Source organism: Eurosta solidaginis, chromosome 1 (assembly GCF_040869045.1).
Source record: "Eurosta solidaginis isolate ZX-2024a chromosome 1, ASM4086904v1, whole genome shotgun sequence".
In the NCBI taxonomy this organism is placed as follows: Eukaryota; Metazoa; Arthropoda; class Insecta; order Diptera; family Tephritidae; genus Eurosta; species Eurosta solidaginis.
The window spans coordinates 372,874,630-372,899,314 of record NC_090319.1 but is presented as its reverse complement, the minus strand read 5'-3'; the positions used below and the strand labels follow the sequence as shown (position 1 = coordinate 372,899,314).

Genomic DNA, 24,685 nt, shown 5'->3' with positions numbered 1-24,685 from the left:
TCAAGATACCTCAAAATTTACTCAAGTTATCGTGTTAACGGACGGACGGACGGACATGGCTCAATAACATTTTTTTTCGATCCTGATGATTTTGATATATGGAAGTCTATATCTATCTCGATTCCTTTATACCTGTACAACCAACCGTTATCCAATCAAACTTAATATACTCTGTGGGCTCTGCTCAACTGAGTATAAAAATATAAAAAATGATATATAGTAATAAAATGTGCTCTTTCAATACTGTAATTTATTTAAAATATGCATTAAGAAAATGTTTAATAAATAAGTAATAAATAAAAAAATAAAATAAATCACGTACCATTAAGATGTTCAATGAAATCACATAAATATGCCTTTCACAGAGAACCACATTTGTCATCAAACCCGAAGTATCAATAAAAGCTCAGTAGATTTTTGACTTGATAAATTATTCCGTAAAGCAATCCGTGTCGAAGATAGTCTAGATGAATCACGAATTAACTGAATATCGGTCAGGTATACACCTTCCTTTGTCTACTTGTACATACACGACTTTTAAAAAACATACTATGCAATTATTTGCGCATATCACAAAATAGTTTCGGCAAAAAACTGTCATGCGCGGAGATTTTTAATTGCTTACTGCTAGCAATAATTTTACTTTTAATTTTTTGTTAGACTCAAGTAGAGCTTACGATTTCTCGAACATGTTCGAGAAGACATTTCTCGCGAGTCTCGCCTTTTCGCGAGATTCTCGAATCTTGAATTACTCGTAAGCCTCGAGAGCTTCTCGAATCTCAAATTACTCGTAAGGCTCGAGAGCTTCTCGACATCCAACTTAATCGATTCATTGGCTGTTTTATATAGAGCTTACGATTTCTTCTGGAGCAGAAGCCAAAATGTCCGCAAAACCACACGTAAAAAACCACGAAATATATAGAATATTGCCAATGTAGCGACCGAATGGAAAGTCGAGAAGATCACGAGTAATTCGAGATTCTCGAATCTCGCGAGAAGCCGTGTTCTTGATGTCTCGTTGAAAAATAAAATATTGCGAACAAAATTATATGTATAACTAGCAGACCCAGCAGACGTTGTTCTGCCCTAAATTTGGCCTATCTGCATACATTTTAATAAGCTTTTTCCGTCTAACTCTTCCCTCCCCCCACCCCTCTTCACTTTTTCCTGATCCTTTTATTCACTCCTCCATCCGTCTTTTTCGCTTCATCTATCTCCATATTCGTCTCATTCTATTTCTTTCTCAGTCTCCTTCTCTCTTTTCTCTTCTCTCACGTTCTTCTCATTCTTCTTCATCCCTTTTTGTCTGTCCCAGAGGGTGGTATGTATTTTGTTCCAGTCCCAGTCCAAGTCCCACTCTGAGTCTCCGTCCCAGTCCTAGTCCTAATCCCAGTCGTAGTCCGTCTGTGGTCTACCTCTCGGAAAAAAGGATCGTAAATACTAATATAGGCAAATTTATATACCAAATTTCAGGCAAATCGAATAGGACGTATGTAAATAGGTATGTGGGTATTATTAATTCATGTCTCTATTTCGGCTTTGCATGCATATTTATCAGTTTTGCCAGGTTGATGCGACTAAATCGAATATCACAATGAAAATTACTTTAGAGCTCTCAGCAACAGCTTTCATTTCATATCCATATTACCCACCATTTCTAAGGGTATCCGGGTCCACGTTTTGGCCTATATCTTGAGACCCTAGTCACCAAGCGGTATAATTTATTATTCTGTACTACAGCACTCATCAACAGCTTTCATTTGATATCCATATTATATAAACATACTCTAGGGGTACCCGGGTCCACGTTTGAACAAAATCGGCCGACGCATCTCTTCAAACACCGGCGACCAAGTAACACACATTTTAGCCTTTCCTTTTATATATGTGACCCGGCCTATGAAAAGGTGGCTTATGGCTCAAACAAAAAAATAACAGCTGTTAACAGCTGTTTGTCGCAAAAAAAAACAGCTGACACCAGCTGTTACTCGCAATTTCTTTTTTGAGTCATAAGCCACTTTTTCATAGGCCGGGTCACATATATAGATTTTTATTTTTCACACTTCACTATATATTAAACGAAATGCAGATATTCGTTGCTTTTGGAATACGGCTTAAAAATTGCAGATGGAACAACTAAAGACTTTCCTGAATTAACAAAAAAAATGTTTAGTACTTCTAAATCGCGGGCCCCTCAGAAACCCCGGGTCCGGGGGTAATCCCCTCCCCCCTCTCGCCGGGCCTGGTGATGTGCTATACTTGATATCATTCGCTATAATATTTTTTATTCATAAGCACGTTGTTTAATTAACCACCAGCCTATTACACGGAAGTATATCCGCACCACCTGAAAATATGAGTGCCGGTGCGTATACGTAACATTTTATTATTACGTATAAACATGTAACAAAATTTGCAATAAAATAATATTACGACAATAAACTGAGATATAACCTATCCTATATATCAAGTTAGATCAAACTATACACGGGGTGCAAAACAAATTCAAAATCGTTTCTGTAGTTTAGGAGTCCATCGCGGCCAACAATGTGGCACGTGATTTTTATATATAAAGATCAATATGTTTTGAGTTAAATGTCATTGAAGCAATATAATCAACAAAAAAGTCACAAGTAAAAAAACCCAAGTGTATAAATACTGTCCATACAGCGATTAAATAAGAATGTCGAGAAACTCGCGAGATTTACGAGTACTTCGAGACACGAGAATCTCGCGAGAAGTCGAGTTCTCGATTTCTCGGTTCTCGAATATCTGCTTTGTGTTCCAGAAGAAATCGTAAGCTCTAGACTCAAGCAAATATTTTTGTAGAATATTTTACAACTATTTTTTGAGTGATAACAAACGTGTTTGCCTATGTCTTGCCTCATTGCTCGTTTATCACCACAATAACTGTGATAACTTTACTCTTACCAAAACAGCCACAGCGATAGTTTTGATGACCCATGCTCTAAACTTGATTTTGAAGGTCACACAATGATTAAAGAAACTAATACGAGACCCAGCAAGAATGTTTCAGTAATTTTAGAAGCACAAATAAGCATTGAATGTCAACAAAGTAATAAAGAGGAAGGAAAACACGTAAACCAAGCTCATTGCAAATCATATCATCTTTGCTCAATCATAAACTCCCATATTTTATGATTTTCACTGACGTAACTTACAACAATTTGTGAAAACCAAGTAAGCAAAAAAAAGTTTAAAACCTCTATTTTATGTTGTTGCTGCATTTTAGCATTTATATGCAAGCAATTTAAAATACTTACTTTAATTTAAACAACGCGAAATCAGGATGGACAAGTGGAGGTGCATGCTAGACTGGGTTGGCCACCATACAAAAAAAAAAGTTGCTAATGTCCGCCCCTAAATTTGAAGATTATGTTGAGAGGGTTTCGGCAACATTTTTTTTGTATTTTTTTGTATCCTTCGAAATACAGCCGAAACGGTTTTTTCGTTGTAACTTGGTTATTTGACGTCCGATTTTTAAAATTGATATGCCATTATTTTGGCCTTGAGAAGCTTCACATTTCCGTTTAATATCCTTTTAAGCTATGAAGTCGTTTTCACATGATTAGGTCAGCTAACAAAATTTTACCCCCCCCCCCCCCCCCCTAATGTATGTTTTTTTCCTTACCAAACGAAAGTACTTAAAAATTCAAGAAAATGTTGCTTTGAAACCATATTACTAAAATAATAAACAAAGAAGTTATAACACTTTCAATATTTATCGCAACTGTTATTTCATCTGATTCTTATTATACTTAGACGTGAAACTCATGATATTTTTGGAGAAAAAATTACAGGGTTTTAGGGGCGGACATTAGCAACTTTTTTTTCGACCCAGTCTAGTGCGTACCTTACAAATTTTAAAACAAGTTAAATTGTCTTCGCTTAAATTTAGGCGATGCCACGCCCATTTTCCGCGATTTGATTACGTCATATGTTCAAGCCATTTCCTAAGTTTCAACCGTTTATCTGTAATGCTTACAGAAATATCAAATATTTTTCCTATTTTTCGACTTCGAAAAATTTATTGGGGTTATAGGAAAAGCAAATCAAGAAAAGCTAAAATATTTTGTTTGTGTGGGAATTCCTACTTCAAAAATTTTAAACAATTGTTTTAACCCTTTTGGACTAACTACATATTTTGGGTCTCGCACTCACTTCTCTCTCTTCGTTTAGTAGTCGCTGAGCAAGCAGAGTAGCAACATTGAAAGTGGCCATTGTTTCTTGGCGCATTTCAATAATTTTTATTTTGCAAACAAATGCTCATGACTGAATGTTTTAATTTTTTAATATTAGCAAAATATTTTGTTTTAATTTTTTAATAATATATTTATAGCATATTTGCGGGTTATTTTTTGAGTGCTTAAAAACATGCGTGTCTCGCCGATTTTCTCGTTAATCAACAACTTGGCGAAAAGGTAGATTGATAAAGTGCATTAACCTTTGCGGTGGCAAACGGCTACTATGGAATATTCTTCCACACCGGCCAAACCTTTTCATAGCGCTCTGAAGGAAACTGATTACAATTTTAGTACAAAAATTTTGTGATAAAATATACGTTCGGTCTTCCAGCGCATACTTCTCTTAAAAGGCGACTAAAAAAGGAACAGGAACCAAATAAAAACTGTTCCCGCCACAGTCGAACTGGTACCAGAAGGTTGTAGTACCGGAACGCGTCAGATTTATTAAACACTGTCCATATACATACATACTACTCTCCTAAACACTCCAGGCTTGTTTTTTCTGTAGTTACATTGATCCTAAAACCAAACAGCAACACAACAGCAATAGAACATCAGCACACTTGTTAATATTCAAAAGTAGCAAAATTTACATATTTCGCAAGTAGCACTTGACCTTTTAGGAAAACTGCACCGACTTGTAGAAGTTTATTGAAACTCGACGTTTTATTTTGATGAGCTCAATGCATGTACGAACTTGTTTATTTGTTCATTCATTATGCGCTCATAGAATGCACAGTTTCTGTTTTAATTTCATAACAAAAATGTATTCAATGGTTAAAAAATTTGTTTTCATTTAACTCAAGAATTCCTAGAGAAAAAATAGAACTTTCATCTTCACCTTTACCTTGTTTCATATATTTTGCTTTTTAGTCCAGTTTAGTTCATTTTCAATACAAATTTTTCCTGGGTCAAAACAAACATGTGTGCTTAACTTCGTAAAGATAGCTCAATTTCTGCTGCAAAGAAAATTTCTAAGCTTGTTGTTCTGTATTATTTTCAGTTAATTTAGAAATGTTTAAGTTTCTGCAAGCAGTTTTGTTTAAAGTTTGAAGTTCGTGCTAGTTTCTTCTGCTACATATTAAAGCTCTTAAAAAAAGCTTCCTATAAAGTAATCAGACAACAGCTGTAGCTTTGAGCAGCTTATCTGCTATTTTGCCTCACTTTGTACTTTTGCTGTCTTAAGTTTCATTTCGCCCCAACCTCAAACTTATTCTGCTGCTTCTGGCAGTGGCTATTTTGTCGACTGCTGCTGGGTCGTTAATATCAAATACTGATCGAAGAGTAAAGATGTTGCAGGCGCAAACTTCGGTGGAAAGCAGCGGAGCGTAACAAAATTCTAGTAGGTCACTTCCACCACACCACAAACTTTAACACAAGTTTTAACATAATTTAAGCACAAAATACACTAGGGTGGCTTTCCGTAATTCGATAGTCGACACTCGTTGATTCGATACTTCAAGTCGATATCAAACGCTCGATGATGCCATTTTAGTTCCCGTATCTTGGTATGATCTCTTTCGTTTGCAGATTTCAAAGGGTGTTTAGAAAGTTTTTGGAGCTATCAAAATATTTTCTTTTATAAATAGCGTTTGTTTCTTAATCTCTGAAGAAAAAATCATTCCCTAAATAATCACCAAAGCATAAAATTATAACTTTCAAAAAAGCAATTCGACACCTAATTTGGTATCGAACAGTTTGTATCGAACGTTCGATACGACAAGTCGATAATTTGTGTTACGGAAAGCGAAAACGATTATTTTATAGTCGTTCTTGATCGATATCGAATTACGGAAAGCCACCCCTGATTGTAATTTTTGAGTGTAAAAATGTAAATTCTGAACAGATTAGCTGAATAAAAAGTGTACAAATAATTGTTAAATAACCAATACAGACAGTGGTAGTTTAACAAATTCTGTTGTGGTAAGTGGTGAATGTGACCTACTAGAGTTTTGTGAAGCTTGCTTTACACTATTTTTCGTCCCTGAAACATCTTAAACTTCTTCATTTTATTGTGCAAAGCTTCCCTTCTATGGCTCTGATATGCCGAATACTAAGTTAGCATATTTGAGTGGCATATCTTTAGGTTGTAAGTATGAAACCCAATTCAATGGAAATATATACTTTCAGCAGCATATACCTAGGTACTGTTTATATTTTGTTCAACACCCTGCAAAAAATTAAATTAGTCTAGGATGAATCCGGGATGAGTCGCAAATGAGTATGCTACCAATGCCAGTCTTGATCTTTTTGTATGAGTTGAGCTGTTCCCTTTTGTTTGAGCATGTCTTATGAAGAGACTATTTTATTTATATATTCAGAAGCTAAAGTTATAATATAGCTATTAATAAAGCCATAGCAGCAAGGGCATTAGGCTAAGTTGAAGAGACAAATTGTACCCATTTATACCCGGAAGGGATCGAGAGACTAATCCTCTTTGTATCAATATGGGGACATATGAAGCCTAGTCCCTTTTCAGTTCAATATGAACTCAAATAGGGCCCAGACACGTTTTTAACCCAAATTAAACAGACCGCGCATTAAAAAATACGTATGAATAGCTGACTGTTCGGATGTTTGACTTGAATTCATTGTTCGTGTCGTAGGACGTGTTTGCTCACAGTTTTTGTACCTTTTTCGGACAGAATGAGAAAGGGAGTAAAATGTAAGCAAAAAATTTATCCAGGCGCGATCTGTAAGGCCTGCCAAAATTCAGTTGATGATGGTGAGTTTTTTGCTGAGAAACTTTTCATGGCAAAAACCACTACCGAAGGGTTCGCCAAGCCACCAAATCTATTCAATGTAAGTTGTTCGCCAGCTTTCAAAAAGGAATAAAAAATATTATCCGAAAATTTTACCATAACTGCGCCGTAGTCGTTAAGTCCTAGTAGTCTAGATTCGGCATAGGGCTCCACATTTTTCTTAAATAATTCGATTCAATCACCTGTAATTCTTTATTTTACTCATTTCGTAGCCGTTGTATTTTTTAATACTTCTTAAAATCGGGTACATGCATTTTTAACTGACTAATACCAACTATATCCCAAATGGAATTAAGGGGTTCAATTACGCCCAAATGTAGATATTAGAGTTCAATCGGAGACCAGCCGCTTTAGGGATTAATCGCTCGATTTTTTGCAGGGTATTTTCAAAAATTTCGACTAAAACTCCATTTTAATAAGAAGCTACTGGCAACTCTTTTAAAATTTCTATGCTGCTACACAACTTTGCACAATTGGATTAAGAAAGTTTAGCATAGTTACAGGCGCAAACATTGGCACGGAAATGGTTGTACTATGGAAATTGTTTCTAATCTAATATATTAACTTTCTTGAGTTGTCGGCTTCACTTTTTCATTTTTGTTTTTTTACTTAGCTGCAGCACTTAAAGAGAACTTACCTAATATACATTTTACATTTATTTTATTTACAGAGTCGCGCAGCAAGAAAATGAAGAAAATGCTTCTACCTCTGCTCCTGATCTTGAAACTGAAAAAGGCTGTGCTTTGCAAACTTGCTTTTAGTATTATCAAATTCATTTCACTTAAGAGTTTGGCAATTTCAATTCTTGCTTTGATACTTGCTGGTGCGTAGTAATGCAAAATGATTATTTTTATATTCTCAAAGTATTCGTTCAAATTTTTTTATGTAAATTTTGTTTAATTTTGTGCTTTCAGGTGCCACTTTCTTCAAGGACTTGTTGGGCAAGAAGAAGGAACACATCACCACCGCCTACATAACCGGCAGCCCATTGAATGCCGAAATTGTGCACTCAGATTGGAATCGCAATGGTCAAGCTACTGCATCTGATTTGGCCTACAACCAATATGGTTTGGCTCAACCCTATTAAGTATACAATTGTTTCTGAAAATATTAATGAGTGATTGGAAAATGGCACAACCCGCCGCTAGAATATTTCTAGCCCTTTCATGCCCATTTCTTTTCATTTTCTCTTTTCCCTTCCTTTCTTTTTATCGTAATGCAATGAAAGCTCTCTCCGCTTTTTTCTCCTTTCCTTATCTACATAAGAATGACTAAATTTTAGTTTTATTTGTAAAAATAATATATTTTTAAATTATTTATTTATAGTTGAGTAAGTATTTAGTTTTTAGTTAGTGAAAACTATGCGATACCAAAAACATTAAACAAAGCAAATGCAAAAAGTGCAAAAAATACAAAATATATGAAAAAAAAAAAAAAATTATAACAAAATTGTTTAATGAAAAAACGAATAATATTAATTTCCAAAAAAAAACGTGTTACGTGTATTTATAAAATCTTTTTTATTTCCCTTGAATCACAACCAGTCGAGCATTGTTAATCAGTTAGTTAGTCATAAAAAAACTTCATAATCAAATCAATCACTAAAAATTGCATTTAATGAGACATAAATGCTTACCTAAGTTACTTATTTGTAAACATATTTTGTTTAATTGATTAAAATTAATTTACACTCAGGTTCATAGAGCAATTTTGTTGCTTTATTGCTCTTAGGTTTTTAGTTACTTTTTAAAGTGACAGATAGTTTAATCGATTTAATAAATTACAGATTTTAAAAGTAAATTCACAATTAATATAAGTTTTCGCTTCATGTATTATGATTTATAAATATGTATTTTTGTTAAATAAAAATGCAAACAAATGCAATTGAATAAAAAAATTCATCAAATATGTAAACAATTTTGTTCGGCTTGATATTTACTACCTTTTATATTAGGTTAGGTTAGGTTGAACTGGCCGGTCAATAAAGACCTCACATAAACTGAATGTGTCCATAGAGTTACCAGAATTTATTTGACGACCAAACGGAGGAACCCCAATCAGGTGCCAGGACATAGATATGTTATAGAATAACTGCGTCCTCTTGGCAAATACTAGAAGTTGTCTAGGACCCAGCTTAATTGCTGCCTGCAGATCTGACAACTCTACCACCCCTAATAGCTGGAGCCTTGACCTGGTGAGCGCAGGACACGAACACAGAACATGTTCAACCGTTTCTTCCACACTCACACTTCCTGCACTTGCTGTTACAGCCGAGGCCTAACTTATAAGCATGTGACGCCAGAAGGCAGTGTCCAGTCAGTCTGCCCATCGTGAGCCTTAATTCTTTTATCTTCATGTGCTTTGCACATGATCTTAGAAATTTTGCAGTCCCGCGCTTTTGTCCACGCCTTTCCTACTTGATGGATCATATGCAACTCCTGTCTCCTTCTGATGTCTCCCAAACGAATTTGGACGTCTATCGTCGACTCAGCGAGTATTGCACCCTCCCTTGCCAGCCCATTGGCCTTTTCGTTATCTTCAATCCCTTTATGACCGGGAGCCCAGTAAAGACGCATGGTCCGGCCTGAGCGAAGTTTTTCCAATACTTCTTTGCATTCGAGAACACTTCTTGATGAAGTACTGTGTGAGGTTATTGTCTTAAACGCAGCCTGACTATCAATATAAATATTGGCGCGACTGCAAATTAAGCACGCTTTCTCCAGAATTTCTGCTGCTTTCTTCACTGCTGTAATTTCCACCTGAAAAGCGCTGCAATAATCTATCAGCCTGCAGGATCTACTTATTTTTGGGTCAACACAGTGAACAGAAGACCCAACCCCTTCCATTATTTTGGAACTATCCCTCTACAGGTGTATAGTTTGTTCTGCCATTTCTGCACCCTGGCACCAACCCTCCGGCTCAATTTTGGTCACAAGATCGCATTCGAAGCTTATGCACGGGACCATATAGTCCGTTTGACCGATATTAGATGACGCTATACTGCTGTGGCCATAAGGCCTGCACTCCAGTTGCCCCGAGGCGTTAAGCCTTGTTGCAGTTGCTAACGCGATATTTTTGGCCGTTAGATCTGCAGACGGGATGTATAGAATGACATACAATGCTGCTGTCGGGCAGACCTGTAAAGAAAAAGTACCAGTACAGGTACAAGTATCAATACCTCAGTACTTCGAAAAATGAGTACAAGTATAAGTATCGAAGTACTTTGATAAGTATTGGACGGTTTTGAAGCGGATCAACCAGCACCCTTACGATCACCTAACTTTGACAAAATGGTTGTAGAAGAATTTTACAGGTATTTCGATGACACATCAACAGATTTCAATATGTTTCAGAGTTATCCTATTATGAAGGACCTATCACTCAAAACGAATACGTGCTTTGCTTCCTCCGACCGAGTAGAGCGTTTGCCTTCCTTAGCAGGCATTGTTTATAGAAGGCAATCAATGACGGACTATTCGTTTGAAAAGCTAGTACTAATGAAGGCAAATACAAAACTACTTTAATATTGTTAGCTGTTGTATAATTTATACTTATTTAATATGTTGTTTTACTTCTTGTTGTTTACTAATATGAATTTTACTCATATTTTGATTTTCCATTTATGAGTCAAACTGACATATTTTATCAGAAAAAGTACTTTCGCGTACTTGCAAATACTTCGTAAGTATATCTACTTGTACTTTCGGATTCGAAGTACAAGTACTGTAGTACTTATACTTTGTACTTAGATTTGAAGCACTTGAGTACTTGTACTTATTTGGTACTAGTACAAGTATGTACTCAGTACTTCACAGGTCTGCTGTTGGGTAGTTTTTAGGGCTCCCGTTATGCTAATCATTGATACTCTCAAGTTTTTTGGTATACGTACTTTTTGTGTGGCTGTCCACCAAACGAATTTTTTTTCGAGCCAAATTCCTCCGTTCGACCGTTAAAACGATAATTTTTGCATAAATTTATATGGCTTCAAAAGATTGGTATTGAAAATTGATTCTATATCTTAATTTTCGAAAAAGGCAAAAATGCAATAATTCATCAAATGGCCGAAATCGAACGCTAATCATGCCCACTTTGTTCGGAGCCTGCACAAAACTATCTCACTAGAAGAAGATATCTGCTAGTTCTTACTCTGCCCCCTGTGATTTTCACTGACGTCTTTAGCATTGCTATGCCCTACGAAATAGCAGTTGCCTTTGCGGATTTTTTAAACACGTTCTGAACTGGTTAAGTTGTGAGTGGATTCAAAACAGTTGCAGCCTTTGATTAAATAGTTTTGCACCAGTTCGGAGGTAGTCATAAACATGTACTGCGTGCCACCATTCACATTTAGAAGGAGAAAATTAAAAGATTTTGCAAGCGGTAAATCAAAAGCCATTGAAGATATCACGCTGAAATTTGGCTACTATATATACACTTTGTGAAAATTAACAAAATCGGGTGGTGACGACGCCCCTTTGAAAATATGGTCAGAGTATAATGTTAACAAAAAAACCCAATACACGGTAGAAAATTTTGGTTCAAATTTTGGTTAAAATTTTATTCTTTTTGGTCTACACATATGACCAAATTTTTCTTGGTTTTAAATGCGGGCCTTGCAAAGTTTAATACGAAAGGAGCTCATGTGACTGGAACTGAAACATTTGATTTAAATTTTAGTTCAGAATGTTTTCATTTTTCAAATTTCTGGAATAAAAGCGCTGATTGGTGCTAATTTCCTTCCACCACCTTATAATTCCGTCATGATGAAACTGTTTGAGTACGCTTACACAGCCCCCGATTTTGATCACCCGATGCCGGTCGTAATTATAGAAAAACGAGGTTTGAAGATTGGAAATAATCATCATGACGGAATCATAAGGTGGTGGAAGGAAATTAGCTGATTGGTACTAATTTCCTTCCACCACCTTATGATTCCGTCATGATGAAACTGTTTGAGTACGCTTACACAGCAATTTTAGCAAATTTGACATTTCATCTTCTGGCGAAATTTTAATATATATGTATAACGTGACACCTGCCTCTTATGCTCAACCTCACAGTGTAAAAGCTTAAAACGTCATCAAATGCTTTTGCATATATTGTTGTCTGAAAAAATCGAGATATCGGTCATATAGTATGTAGCATATTCCCCATACAACCCGATTGTTCAAATAAGGAGCTTTGGATCATTTCTGTTCTATTTTAAAATCTAGAAGCTTCAAATTTCATCAAATACTTACGTAAACGTCATATAATGTTCAGATAAGTGCTACCTCATGCAGACCACAAGAAACGTGAAACAGTGTATCCTCACACACAGTACCTACCTATTTTTAATATCCAGCTGTACTTGTACACAGGGTATTATAACTTTGATTGGATAACGGTTGGTTGTTTATATCTGTACAATCGAAATAGATATAAACTTCCATATATCCGAATCAGTATAGAAAAAAATTTGATTTAGTCATGTCCGTCCGTGTGTCCGTCCATTAACACGATAACTTGAGCAAACGTTGAGATATCTTCACCAAAAGTGGTATATGGGCTTATCTGGACCCAGAATAGATTGGTTTTGAAAACGAGTGAAATCAGGATCTAATCCCGCCCACTTTTACGATATCGAAAATTAATAAAAATGGAAAAAGGGATAATTCAAAAACGAATACCGCTAAGCTAATGAAATTTTGTGGGTGGATTGGTTTTGTGACGCAAAACCTAAATTCTAAAAAATTTTGGAATATGAGCTTGGTACAACCCACATTTCCTCCCCCCAAAAGGTTGAAAAATTTTATTTTTCAAATACTTTACAGAAGAAAAATGAGATATCCAAAGAAAACAAATATTCCAATGTTCAATACTGATAGTATTTGAAAAATAAAATTTTGTATGGAAAATCTTCAAGTCCAAGGTGTGGGAATGAAAATATTTAGCATCAATACTGCGGGCCATTCTTTTCTCAACGGAATATCATAGAGAGTAAAATTTTGCGTATGTGGTTTTCCTTGCGTGCAAAAATGTCTTCCAGAACAATTTTTTTTGCACGGTTTTTGCAACAATTTTAAAAAAAGCTAATTGGTGTTTGAATTGTCGGTAAAAGTCTAGTTGAGGGGTCGACTGCTAATACGCTACCAAAAATATCGAGAGACGTGTCAAAATACGCGTATTGACCTCCACAACAATAATCCGAAGGCGGAAAAGAAAAGATATTTGCAGTTGAAATTGGCTATTTTCATGTGGTTGTTGTAAGTTTGTTGTACCCACAACAAAATTGTAAACATAAGTGTTTTGCGCGGATATAGTTTTGTTCTCCAAACCGGTGTTGGATCCACCCAGGGTAATTTTTTATAAGCGCAGCCGCAGGCCGCCAATGCCGAGAGGTGTTCTGTACAAAAATACTATGGATACCACCCCCCGATTCGGAGGGACCCGCGGGTCATTTTTCGCTTTTTGTTTAATATCTTTTGAACGAGCTAAAATTTTTCTTTTACGCCTTCGGATTATTAATACTGAGGTCAATATGCGTCGTTTGACACCTCTCTCGATATTTTTGGTAGCGTATTAGCAACGGACCCGTCAACTAGACTTTTACCTGTTGAGAATACCTGCAACACAATATACTTGTTTCAATTATTCTAGTTTTAACAAAAGTAGTTTTATCTTATAAGTCAGTTATAAAATAAATAAATGTAAGGCGCGATAACCTCCGAAGAGATCTAAGGCCGAGCTTCTCTTCCAATTTGCGTCGTGCTCCTCTTGATTTTCCCTACAAATTGGCCGGACGGGACCTACACGTTTTATGCCGACTCCGAACGGCATCTGCAAGGCAGATGAGTTTTGACTAAAGCTTTTCATGGCAGAAATACACCCGGAGCGCTTGCCAAACACTGCCGAGGGGCGACCCCGCTTAGAAAAATTTTCTTCTAATTGAAAAACCTTATTTCTAAAATTTTGATGTTGCTTTTCCCGGGAGTTGAACCCAGGGCATACGGTGTGATAGGCGGAGCACGCTACCATCACACCACGGTGGCCGCCCTTAAAAGTCAGTTATGTAAAGAAAAATGTTCAGTCTGAATAAAAATATTCATTTGTATAAAACATATGGGTTCAACATTACCGAATTGTCAAAATCGGTGGAGCCTATCAGCTGCTATTCAACTTTAAAAGAAAAAGGACAAAGAAAATTCAAATGGCAATAATTAAGGATACAGCATTTTTTGGAAAAGTCGAAGACGAGCATTTGTTTGTATTATCGATAGCTATCAAATAATATCTTTGTTGCTCAAAAATAAATTATTCGGTGATCACTTTCAGGAATTTTCACTCTGTGTCTTTAAACATAACATTTATTTACATTGTTATTGTTACATTGTTTTATTAAAATTATATAAGTATGAAATGTACACACACAGTGATTATAAATGTACCAAATAAAAAATACAAAAAGTATTTAAAAACAGAATACATACATACTTTCGAAAATACTTTGAAATCGAAAGCTTACATTTTGGTATTATTAAGCGCTGTACGCAGATCAAAAGCAAACATTCATGAAAAATGTTGCATTTTTCTTGGGCATGAAAATAGCAGTAGGCGCAAAATTTTGGCATTTCACGATGCATGGCAATTTATACATGAATACCGCTTTTATAAAAATAAAACAAAATTTATGAAACTTTTTGACACCATTCCCCCCCGCCCACAGCCAAGCTCACGATCCACCACTGGGTGGGGTTGAGCTAAGAATAAAGCTTAAATAAATTTTTAAAATGGGCGTGACCTGGCCCTTTTTTTGTTAATCTTTCCAAAATACTTTTGGTGTCAGAATAGAACCATATATGTACAATTGTGCAGTCTTGTAACACTATTAACCACACAAAGCAAACAACAACAGCGTTTCAAGCAGGGCTGCAAACCGGTTCGAACCGAACCGGTTTATGAACCGAACCACCCGTTATTTTGGGGCGTTGAACCGAACCACGAACCGAACCGTTTTTTTCTTAACTCCAAAAACCAAACCGAAAACCACCCAAAAAATGGTTCGGTTCGGTTCAAAATAAAGTTTCAACAAAAATCACTTAACTTATTTAATTCACCACTTTGCTTGAAAATGTAACTCTAAAATAAAATTGCATACATTTTTTCTCGATGGCAACGCCGTGAGTTGTCACTTTTGATAGTAATAGTAATAACGACAAAAGCAAACAAATTTACAAAATGAGCTCAAATCCCGTGTATAATTATAAAAATTTGTAAGTCAAATTAATCAAATTTTTTTCAATTTTCCCAACTTTTTATTAAAATTTTTTAGAAAATTTCTGAATGTGCAGTCTTGAAGCTCGTTGAATTGTAGTGTAATAGTATGTAAGTTTCAAGTAGATGAGAATTACCGTTAATTTTTTTTTAATTTTTTTCCCCGACGATGTTGCCCATATCTTCCATATAAAAACAAATTTTTTTCCGCGGTGTACGAAAAAAAATGCGAACACCCTCTTAAAACTTGCACATTATTACACTATAGTTAGATGAGCTACAAAACTGCACACTCAGAAATTTTTTAAAAGTTTTTAATAAGTCTGGAAAACTGATGAAAATTTGATTAATTTTTGTGAGCTTTGTGTAAACTTTGAAATGTAAATATATATAGTTTGTGTTATAGTTTCAACGATATTTTAAATCGGATTTATTAAGAACTAATAAATAAACATAATTTGGGAACAATACCGTTTTAAAGGGACACCATATTATTTTTCACATAACCGTATATCAACATTTATAAGCTTAATTCCTAAGAAAAGCAAAGAAGACATTTACATTTTCATGAATTACTTTTAGTTTTTGTAGTAATCTCGCATCTAAAATTTAGTAGATACGTTTTATATGTATATTAAAAGCAGCTAATTAAGTAATTTTTCTTCTCTTAAAAATACGACTACTTTCTTATGTGCAGAATACATGCATTGTAAATACTCCCGATAGGTATAGTCATGCATTGTACCATTTTCGTTCCTTACATTTTATAATAAACAACCCATTTTCATAAGTTTTATAAATATATACATACATTGATTTGATCTCAATAACTGTAGTTTATTTGTATGTTTAGTAGGTACATATCGATGGTTGGTTGCACACAGATCCCAAGTGACGAATTTTAAATTTTGTATACTATCAAAACTTAGTATTAAACGTTTCAACCACTTGTACCGAACCAGTTCGGCGGTTCAGAGTTAGCCGCGACCCAGTTCACGAACTGGTTCAAGTTTTGCCTGAGTGGTTTGACCGAACCGCTTTGATTTTCGATGCGGTTTGCAGCCCTGATTTCAAGTGTACAACTGGGCATGTAATGTGAGGTTTCACCAAAATTTTGACTTTTTTATTTGTTAATTTTATATTATATTTTTAAATTTTTTTTTTTTTTAATTTTATATTTATTTTATTTATCTGTTCACTATAATATCTTACACAGCAGTTTATTTTGATATTACGAATGGGTTACATTATTGTTCAGCTCCATTCATGAAAGGTATGAAGGCTTCGGCACAGCCGAAGACAGTACCGTCCTAGTTGATTTTTGAGTGTACTTATTTTGTATTTACCAAACAATAAACGTTTAAATACATACGTACTTACAAATTCAAAAGAAAGCATGATAATCATTAAATGGTGTTCAAATGTATATTTTTAAGAAACTTTTGAAATGCCTAAAGCAAGTGAAAATTTAATTAACATGTAAACGAAATTAAAACATTTAAGCTTTTCCTTTCATTTGAGATACATATATTTAATTATGTTACATGGAGCCTAAGTATTACTCAATTAAACTAAACGATACCGCTTTATATTGGTTTATTAAGGAAAATTTTTAAAATGATGCCGAAATGGTTGCCCTTCGCCGGATATAAGTCCAGTACGCACGTATATACGACAGTTTTGGGAACGATTTTATTTGAAGATATTGAACCTTCTACATCGACGTACAATCAGATTTAATTTTTTCAAATTTTATTTTGAGAAAAACCGGTTTCGGCGTTGCGCCATTATCAGTGTAATTTTTCGTTCAGAAACGTCAATTCTCATATCGGAGGAATAATTTATTCCTTATGACATTTATTCCTTATATACTATCTGGAAAACGGTTTAACTGACTGATGAAATTGTAAATATGGGGAATGTATAAAGTCTGCTTACGTATGCTTCAGTGAAACACCAAACCGCTCAAACTATTGGCTGACTAGTTGGGTTTAGTACTACATAGTTCGAAATTAGTTCATATTGAGGAATCGAGGAACTACTTCCGGCTCATTTCGGGACAGTTTTCAAATAATTTCAGAATCCCTTTGGAACCCTTTTTAAATTGGATCAATTCGAACAATTTGTGGATATATTTTGGACTATTTTCCATATAATTTCTTGGCTTTTTTAAGATCATTTTTAAATTATATTAATTTCCTTGCATACTCACTTTTTGAGAAGAGCTTCGTTGCTTCATATCAGAAAAAACCATATTGACAAGTTGTTGTTTTTTCATCGCCTTATTATTGATCGCATATTATTATCGCCGAGTTATCAGTTTGTTATCTGCTTGTTATCGCCGAGTCGAGGGCTTCCTATTGGTTTCGTATCAGCTTATTATCGTCGTGTGTGTCATCGATAACAATGCGAGAAGAAATCGATAGTATTTTGATATGAACTCAATATGCTTTCGAAAATAAGTGATATTTTTTCAATAATATATCAATAACATGTCGATAACTTTTTATACCTAATCTATAACTGTTTGATGAAATATCGACACCTTTTTGATAGAATATCAATATTTTTTCGAAAAATAATAGATAACTTTACGATGGAATATCGATAACGTAAAATTAATAAAATAATCTGTGGCTTTCGATTACAAATCGATTACTTTTAATGAAATATCGATGTTTCTTCGAAAAAAATCAATAAAACCGATAACTTTTTGATAAAAAATCGATATTTTTTAAAAAACTACCGATCACTTTTCAAGAATTAACCGATTTCTTTTCGATGATATCGATAACTTTTTGATGTCAATTCAATAACTTTTCGATTACAAATTAATAAAAAATCTACAACTCTTCCTATATATATCGATAACTTTTCGACGAATAATAGATATCATCTAGATAACAAATCGATAACAAACCGATAACGAACCGATAATTCGTCAATAAAAATTTCTAACTTATTGATAGCTAGCCTACTATGATCCTTTACTATGTTATACCTTATTCCTCTAAATAAGTAAAAAAAAGTATTATAGGAGTTCAGCCGGGTTCCATTTCTATAGAATTCGTGTTTGTAAAACTATCTAATGACAATTTATGTAAAACAAATTACACGTAAAAAATTACAAGCTACCGACTAACGAGCAAGGTGTGAAAACTGCTATTAGTCTACAGTGGGAATTTCCTGACTGATATAAAACTTGTCCAAAAAAACTAAAAATATACCTTAAAAAATAAAGGTTTTGGCTGATGTTGCAATCGAGCCGCAATATATGATCACGCATCGGTAACTTTGCTAAAGAAAATTACATAGCACTTAACAACAGAAACAACAACTTAATGCGTCCCTTAAGTTAAGTTCAATGAATAATTTTGGAATCAAAAATAGGTGCGAAATCCTCCAATCCAAGAAAATTTGTAGTTTCAAGAGGGTTCGACCAAAGATGTTAAAGACGTTGGTTCGGTCGGTATCATGTGCTTACCCATTACGTGCAGGGCTTCCATTTCGATTGTGGGGATTGATTCTGGATAACGTAGAGTTTAACTTATTCTAGTATGCATATCGTAGTTGTGTCAGAGTCGCTTCTCCGTGAGGACTCTACATTCCTCAACAACGATTTTTGCCTCTGAAAATATAATTCGGAATATAACTTTAACGATTCTTAGTCGACGAGGCTGAAGGCCTGTTTACGCTGATCTAGTTCAAACGGCTGTAATCTTGCGTGGTTTCGGATATGAATTTATATGCTACTGGGAGACAAAGCCTCTTAGGCCAGATGTAAGGATGTCGAGGTCTATGAGTATTTAACCGAAGCTGTTTGTTTGGCATTTCGTTCCCCTTTTATGTGGGTAGTAGATGATGTTCTGGCGACATAAGAAGACATCCCGTGGCATTTCTGAGCGAGGTGTTTTGATAGTCCTGCAGCCTCTCCCAGTGTGTTTTAGGTTCAGTTACTCGTTCAATTATGCATATCACGTGTGACATAATCTGAAAGCCATGTTTTTACGTTATGATTCAGACGTTACCGTATATTATGATTCGACTCATTGAGTTGATAAAATATCACGCAACGATAGCATATTTTTTAATGACTTCTGTGACATTTGCTTTTTCTGTTAAGTGGAGAAGCTATAAAATGCGTGACATGGAAACGCCCAACAGCGGTAGAGAAAATAACGGAACACATTGAAAAATAAACTCATAAACCCTAGCATTGATGTAATGTAAATCTAACATATTTTTTTTACTTTCGCAATTAGTAGCTTATTCATTAATTTCCTTACCTCCTCTTTTCGCCTACTTGTGTTCAGTACTTCCTTCGCAATAGCTTTGACTTTATAAAATGTATACACTTTATATCTCGTCGAAGTTTTAAAAATATGTTATTTTCCATTTTAAATTAAGTTTACTGTAAATAAACCTTATGTTTAATAATGTTTAATATAGTCTGTAAGATTTTTGTAATCATAGACTGAATAAAGAAATATGAAATATGAAATATGAAATATATCTTTTCAAATTCCAACACTTTCTCATTGTCAATGCCGGAGTTTCAGCTCCGTCTATTTTATTTTAATTTTATTGCGTCTAATTTTAATGCAGATTTATTGTTCTATACTGCAAATATTTTCATCCATATTTTGTTTTTTGGTATTCTCTCAGTCTGTTATTATTACTAACTTTTCCTTTTATTATTTGTCGTTATGGTCATTGTTTGAATTTTCCCCCCTGCCGTGTAAACATACATATTTACATATTTGCTCTACATTTCTATATACATATACACATAATATGACTTAATAAGGGAAAGTGTCGGAAGGGCGTTACAAAGTCAGTCTCCTCATCATTGTTTTTGGCTCGATGGTCTGTAGTAGCTGAACTTTCATTTTCTATATCTCAACTTTAATACCAATTCTGTACTGATTGGATAGTGGCTTTAGTGGTTTGGACTAAGCACCCAAAGGTATACACATCACTGAGTTTTGGCAGTTGTGTATGTACATATGTATATGTGTTTACGTATAAATGTTATAGCAGCAAGCTCTGCTTTTGGGTAATGATTTTTAATTGCTTCTGTCAATTTTCCATTGAGGTTTATTGGTGCTAATATTGCTGTAAGCTGATTCTAAGACGTCAACAACGGCCAATCTATCAAACACAATTTTTTTACACTACTCATGGTCATATTATCAAAAGTTTTTCAGTCTCTTTTGAACCTCTCTACTTTTCTTTTAAAATTTACTTTTAAGAGGGTGTTTCAAAATCTATAACATAAAAATAAGTTGGGTTTTCCTTATTTCCTTTCTATTCGTTGGAAAGGTCTCTCGCTCCGTGAGGTTTATAGCAAAGAAAATTCAGGATTGACGTACAGGGTCCCGAGATATAGGCCAAAACGTGGACCCGGGTACTCCTAGAATATGTTTATAGAATACGGATATCAAATGAAGGCTGTTGATGAGTGCTTCAGTAGAGGGTAATTTCCATACCTCTGGGTGACGAGGGTCTCGAGATATAGTCCAAAACGCGGACCCGGGTACCCCTGGAATGTGTTTATAGAATATGGATAACAAATGAAAACTGTTGATGAGTGCTTTAGTAGAGGGTAATTTTGATACCCCTGGGTGAATAGCGTCTCGAGATATAGGCCAAAACGTGGACCCGGGTACCTCTAGAATGTGTTTATAGAACATGGATAACAAATGAAAGCTGTTGATGAGTGTTTTTGTAGAGGGTAATTTTCATATCCCTGGGTGACTAGGGTCTCGAGATATAGGCCAAAACTTGGGCCCGTGAACGCCTAGATAGTGCTTTTACCTAATGGGAATCGTATTGAAGCTGTTGATGAGTGCTTTAGTACAGGGTAGTTTTCATACCTATTGGTGACTAGGGTCTCGAGATAAGTCCAAAACGTGGATCAGGGTAACACTAGGATGTGGTTTTACAATATGGATATCAAATGGAAACCGTTGGTGTGTGCTTTATTACAGAGTAAGTTTTATGCCGCTGGGTGACTAGGGTCTCGAGATATAGGCTAAACGTGTACCCGGATACCCCTAGAATATGTGTGTATTAGGGATATCAAATGAAAGCTCTTGCTGAGAGCTTTAAAGTAATTTTCATTGTGATATTCGATTTAGTCACATTAACCTGGCGAAGCCGAAATAAAGACATGAATTAATAATACCCACATACCTATTTACATACGTTCTATTCGATTTGCCTGAAACTTGGTATATAAATTTGCTTATATTAGTATTTTCGATGCTTTTTTCTGGGAAGTAGGCCAGAGACGGACTGGGACTGGGATTAGGACTAGGACTGTGACTGAGACTGAGACTGAGACTCGGAGTGGGACTGGGACTGAGACTCGGAATGGGACTGGAACAAAATACATACCACCTGGGACTGGCAATAAAATATGAAGAAGAATGAGAAAAACTTGAGAAAAGAGAAAAGAGAGAAGGAGACTGAGAAAGAGATAGAATGAGATGAAGATGCAGATAGATGAAGCGAAAAATACGGAGGGAGGAGTGAATACAAGGATTAGGAAAAAGTGTAGAAGGGCGAGGGCAGAGTTAGATGGAAAGAGGTTATTAAAATGTATGCAGATAGACCAAATTTAGGGCAGAACAACGTCTGCCGGGTCTGCTATCTATACTCAGTTGAGCAGAGCTCACAAAGTATATTAACTTTGATTGGATAACGGTTGGTTGTACAGGTATAAAGAAATCGAGATAGATATAGACTTCCATATATCAAAATCATCAGTATCGAAAAAATCCGATTGAGCCGTGTCCGTCCGTCCATCCGTTAACACGATAACTTAAGTAAATTTTGAGGTATCTTGATGAAATGTGGTATGTAGGTTCCTGGGAACTCCACTTAGATCGCTATTTAAAATGAACGATATCAGACTACAACCACGCACACTGTTTAGATATCGAAAATTTCGAAAAATCGAAAAAGTGCGATAATTCATTACCAAATACGGATTAAGCGATGAAACTTGGTAGGTGAGTTAAACTTATGACGCAGAATAGAAAACTAGTAAAATTTTGGACAAGGGGGTGGCACCGCCCTCTTTTAAAAGAAGGTAATTTAGAAGTTTTGCAAGCTGAAATTTGGCAGTCGTTGAAGATACCATGATGAAATTTGGCAGGAACGTTACTACTATTACTATATGTATGCTTAATAAAAATTAGCAAAATCAGAGAACAACCACGCCCACTTTTTAAAAAAAAAATTTTTTAAAGTCAAATTTTAAAAGAAAAGTTAATATCTTTACAGTATATAAGTAAATTATGTCAACATTCAACTACAGTAATGATATGGTGCAACAAAATACAAAAATAAAAGAAATTTTCAAAATGGGCGTGGCTCCGCCCTTTTTCATTTAATTTGTCTAGGATACTTTTAATGCCATAAGGCGAACAAAAATTTACCAATCCTTGTGAAATTTGGTAGAGGCTTAGATTCTAGGACGATAACTGTTTTCTGTGAAAAAGGGCGAAATCGGTGAAGCCACGCCCAGTTTTTATACACAGTAGACCGTCTGTCCTTCCGCGCGGCCGTTAACACGATAAACTGGGCAAAAATCGATATATATTTATTAAACTCAGTCCACGTACTTATCTGAACTCACTTTGTATGGGTATAAAAAATGGCCGAAATCCGACTATGACCACGCCCAATTTTTCGATGTCGAAAATCACGAAAAATGAAAAGAATGTCATAATTATATACCAAATACGAAAAAAGGGATGAAACATGATAATTGTATTGGTCTATTGACGCAAAATATAACTTTAGAAAAAAACTTTGTAAAATGGGTGTGAAACCTACCATATTAAGTAGAAGAAAATGAAAAAGTTTTGCAGGGCGAAATCAAAAGCCCTTGGATACTTGGACGGAATACTGTTCGTGGTATTACATATATAAACAAATTAGCGGTACCCGACAGATGATGTTCTGGATCACCCTGGTCCACATTTTGGTCGATATCTCGAAAACGCCTTCACATATGCAACTAAGGGCCACTCCGTTTTAAAACCCTCATTAATACCTTTAATTTGATACCAATATCGTACAAAAAATTCTAGAGTCACCCCTGGTCCACCTTTATAACGATATCCCGAAAAGGCGTCCACCCATAGAACTAAGGCCTACTCCCTTTTAAAATACTTATTAACACCTTTCGTTTGATACCCATATTGTACAAACGTATTCTAGAGTCAACCCTGGTCCACCTTTATAACGATATTCCGAAAAGGCGTCCACTTATAAAACTAAGGCCCACTCCCCTTTAAAATACTCATTAACACCTTTCATTTGATACCCATATCGTACAACAAACGCATTCTAGAGTCACCCCTGGTCCACGTTTATGGCGATATCCCGAAAAGGCGCCCACCCATAGAACTAAGGCCCACTCCCTTTTAAAATACTTATTAACACCTTTCGTTTGATACCCATATTGTACAAACGTATTCTAGAGTCAACCCTGGTCCACCTTTATAACGATATTTCGAAAAGGCGTCCACTTATAAAACTAAGGCCCACTCCCATTTAAAATACTCATTAACACCTTTCATTTGATACCCATATCGTACAACAAACGCATTCTAGAGTCACCCCTGGTCCACGTTTATGGCGATATCCCGAAAAGGCGCCCACCCATAGAACTAAGGCCCACTCCCTTTTAAAATACTTATTAACACCTTTCGTTTGATACCCATATTGTACAAACGTATTCTAGAGTCAACCCTGGTCCACCTTTATAACGATATTCCGAAAAGGCGTCCACCTATAGAACTAAGGCCCACTCCCTTTTAAAATACTTATTAACACCTTTCGTTTGATACCCATATCGTACAAACAAATTCTATATTCACCCCTGGTCCACCTTTATAACGATATTCCGAAAAGGCGTCCACCTATAGAACTAAGGCCTACTCCCTTTTAAAATACTCATTAACACCTTTCATTTGATACCCATATCGAACAAACAAATTCTAGAGTCAACCCTGGTCCACCTTTATAACGATATTCCGAAAAGGCGTCCACCTATAGAACTAAGGCCTACTCCCTTTTAAAATACTTATTAACACCTTTCGTTTGATACCCATATTGTACAAACGTATTCTAGAGTCAACCCTGGTCCACCTTTATAACGATATTCCGAAAAGGCGTCCACTTATAAAACTAAGGCCCACTCCCATTTAAAATACTCATTAACACCTTTCATTTGATACCCATATCGTACAACAAACGCATTCTAGAGTCACCCCTGGTCCACGTTTATGGCGATATCCCGAAAAGGCGCCCACCCATAGAACTAAGGCCCACTCCCTTTTAAAATACTTATTAACACCTTTCGTTTGATACCCATATTGTACAAACGTATTC

The 24,685-nt window shown here is 35.4% G+C and overlaps 1 protein-coding gene across 1 annotated transcript in view; it reads left to right on the top strand.

Moving 5' to 3' along the window:
- Positions 1-24,685, top strand: part of Osi15 (DUF1676 domain-containing protein Osi15) — a 45,442-nt gene that overhangs the window by 12,139 nt on the left and 8,618 nt on the right. Inside the window, exons 2-3 of the mRNA XM_067768699.1 lie at positions 7,698-7,850; positions 7,942-8,109. Coding sequence (XP_067624800.1) covers positions 7,698-7,850; positions 7,942-8,109 — 321 coding nt within the window. The remainder of the gene's footprint in view (positions 1-7,697; positions 7,851-7,941; positions 8,110-24,685) is intronic.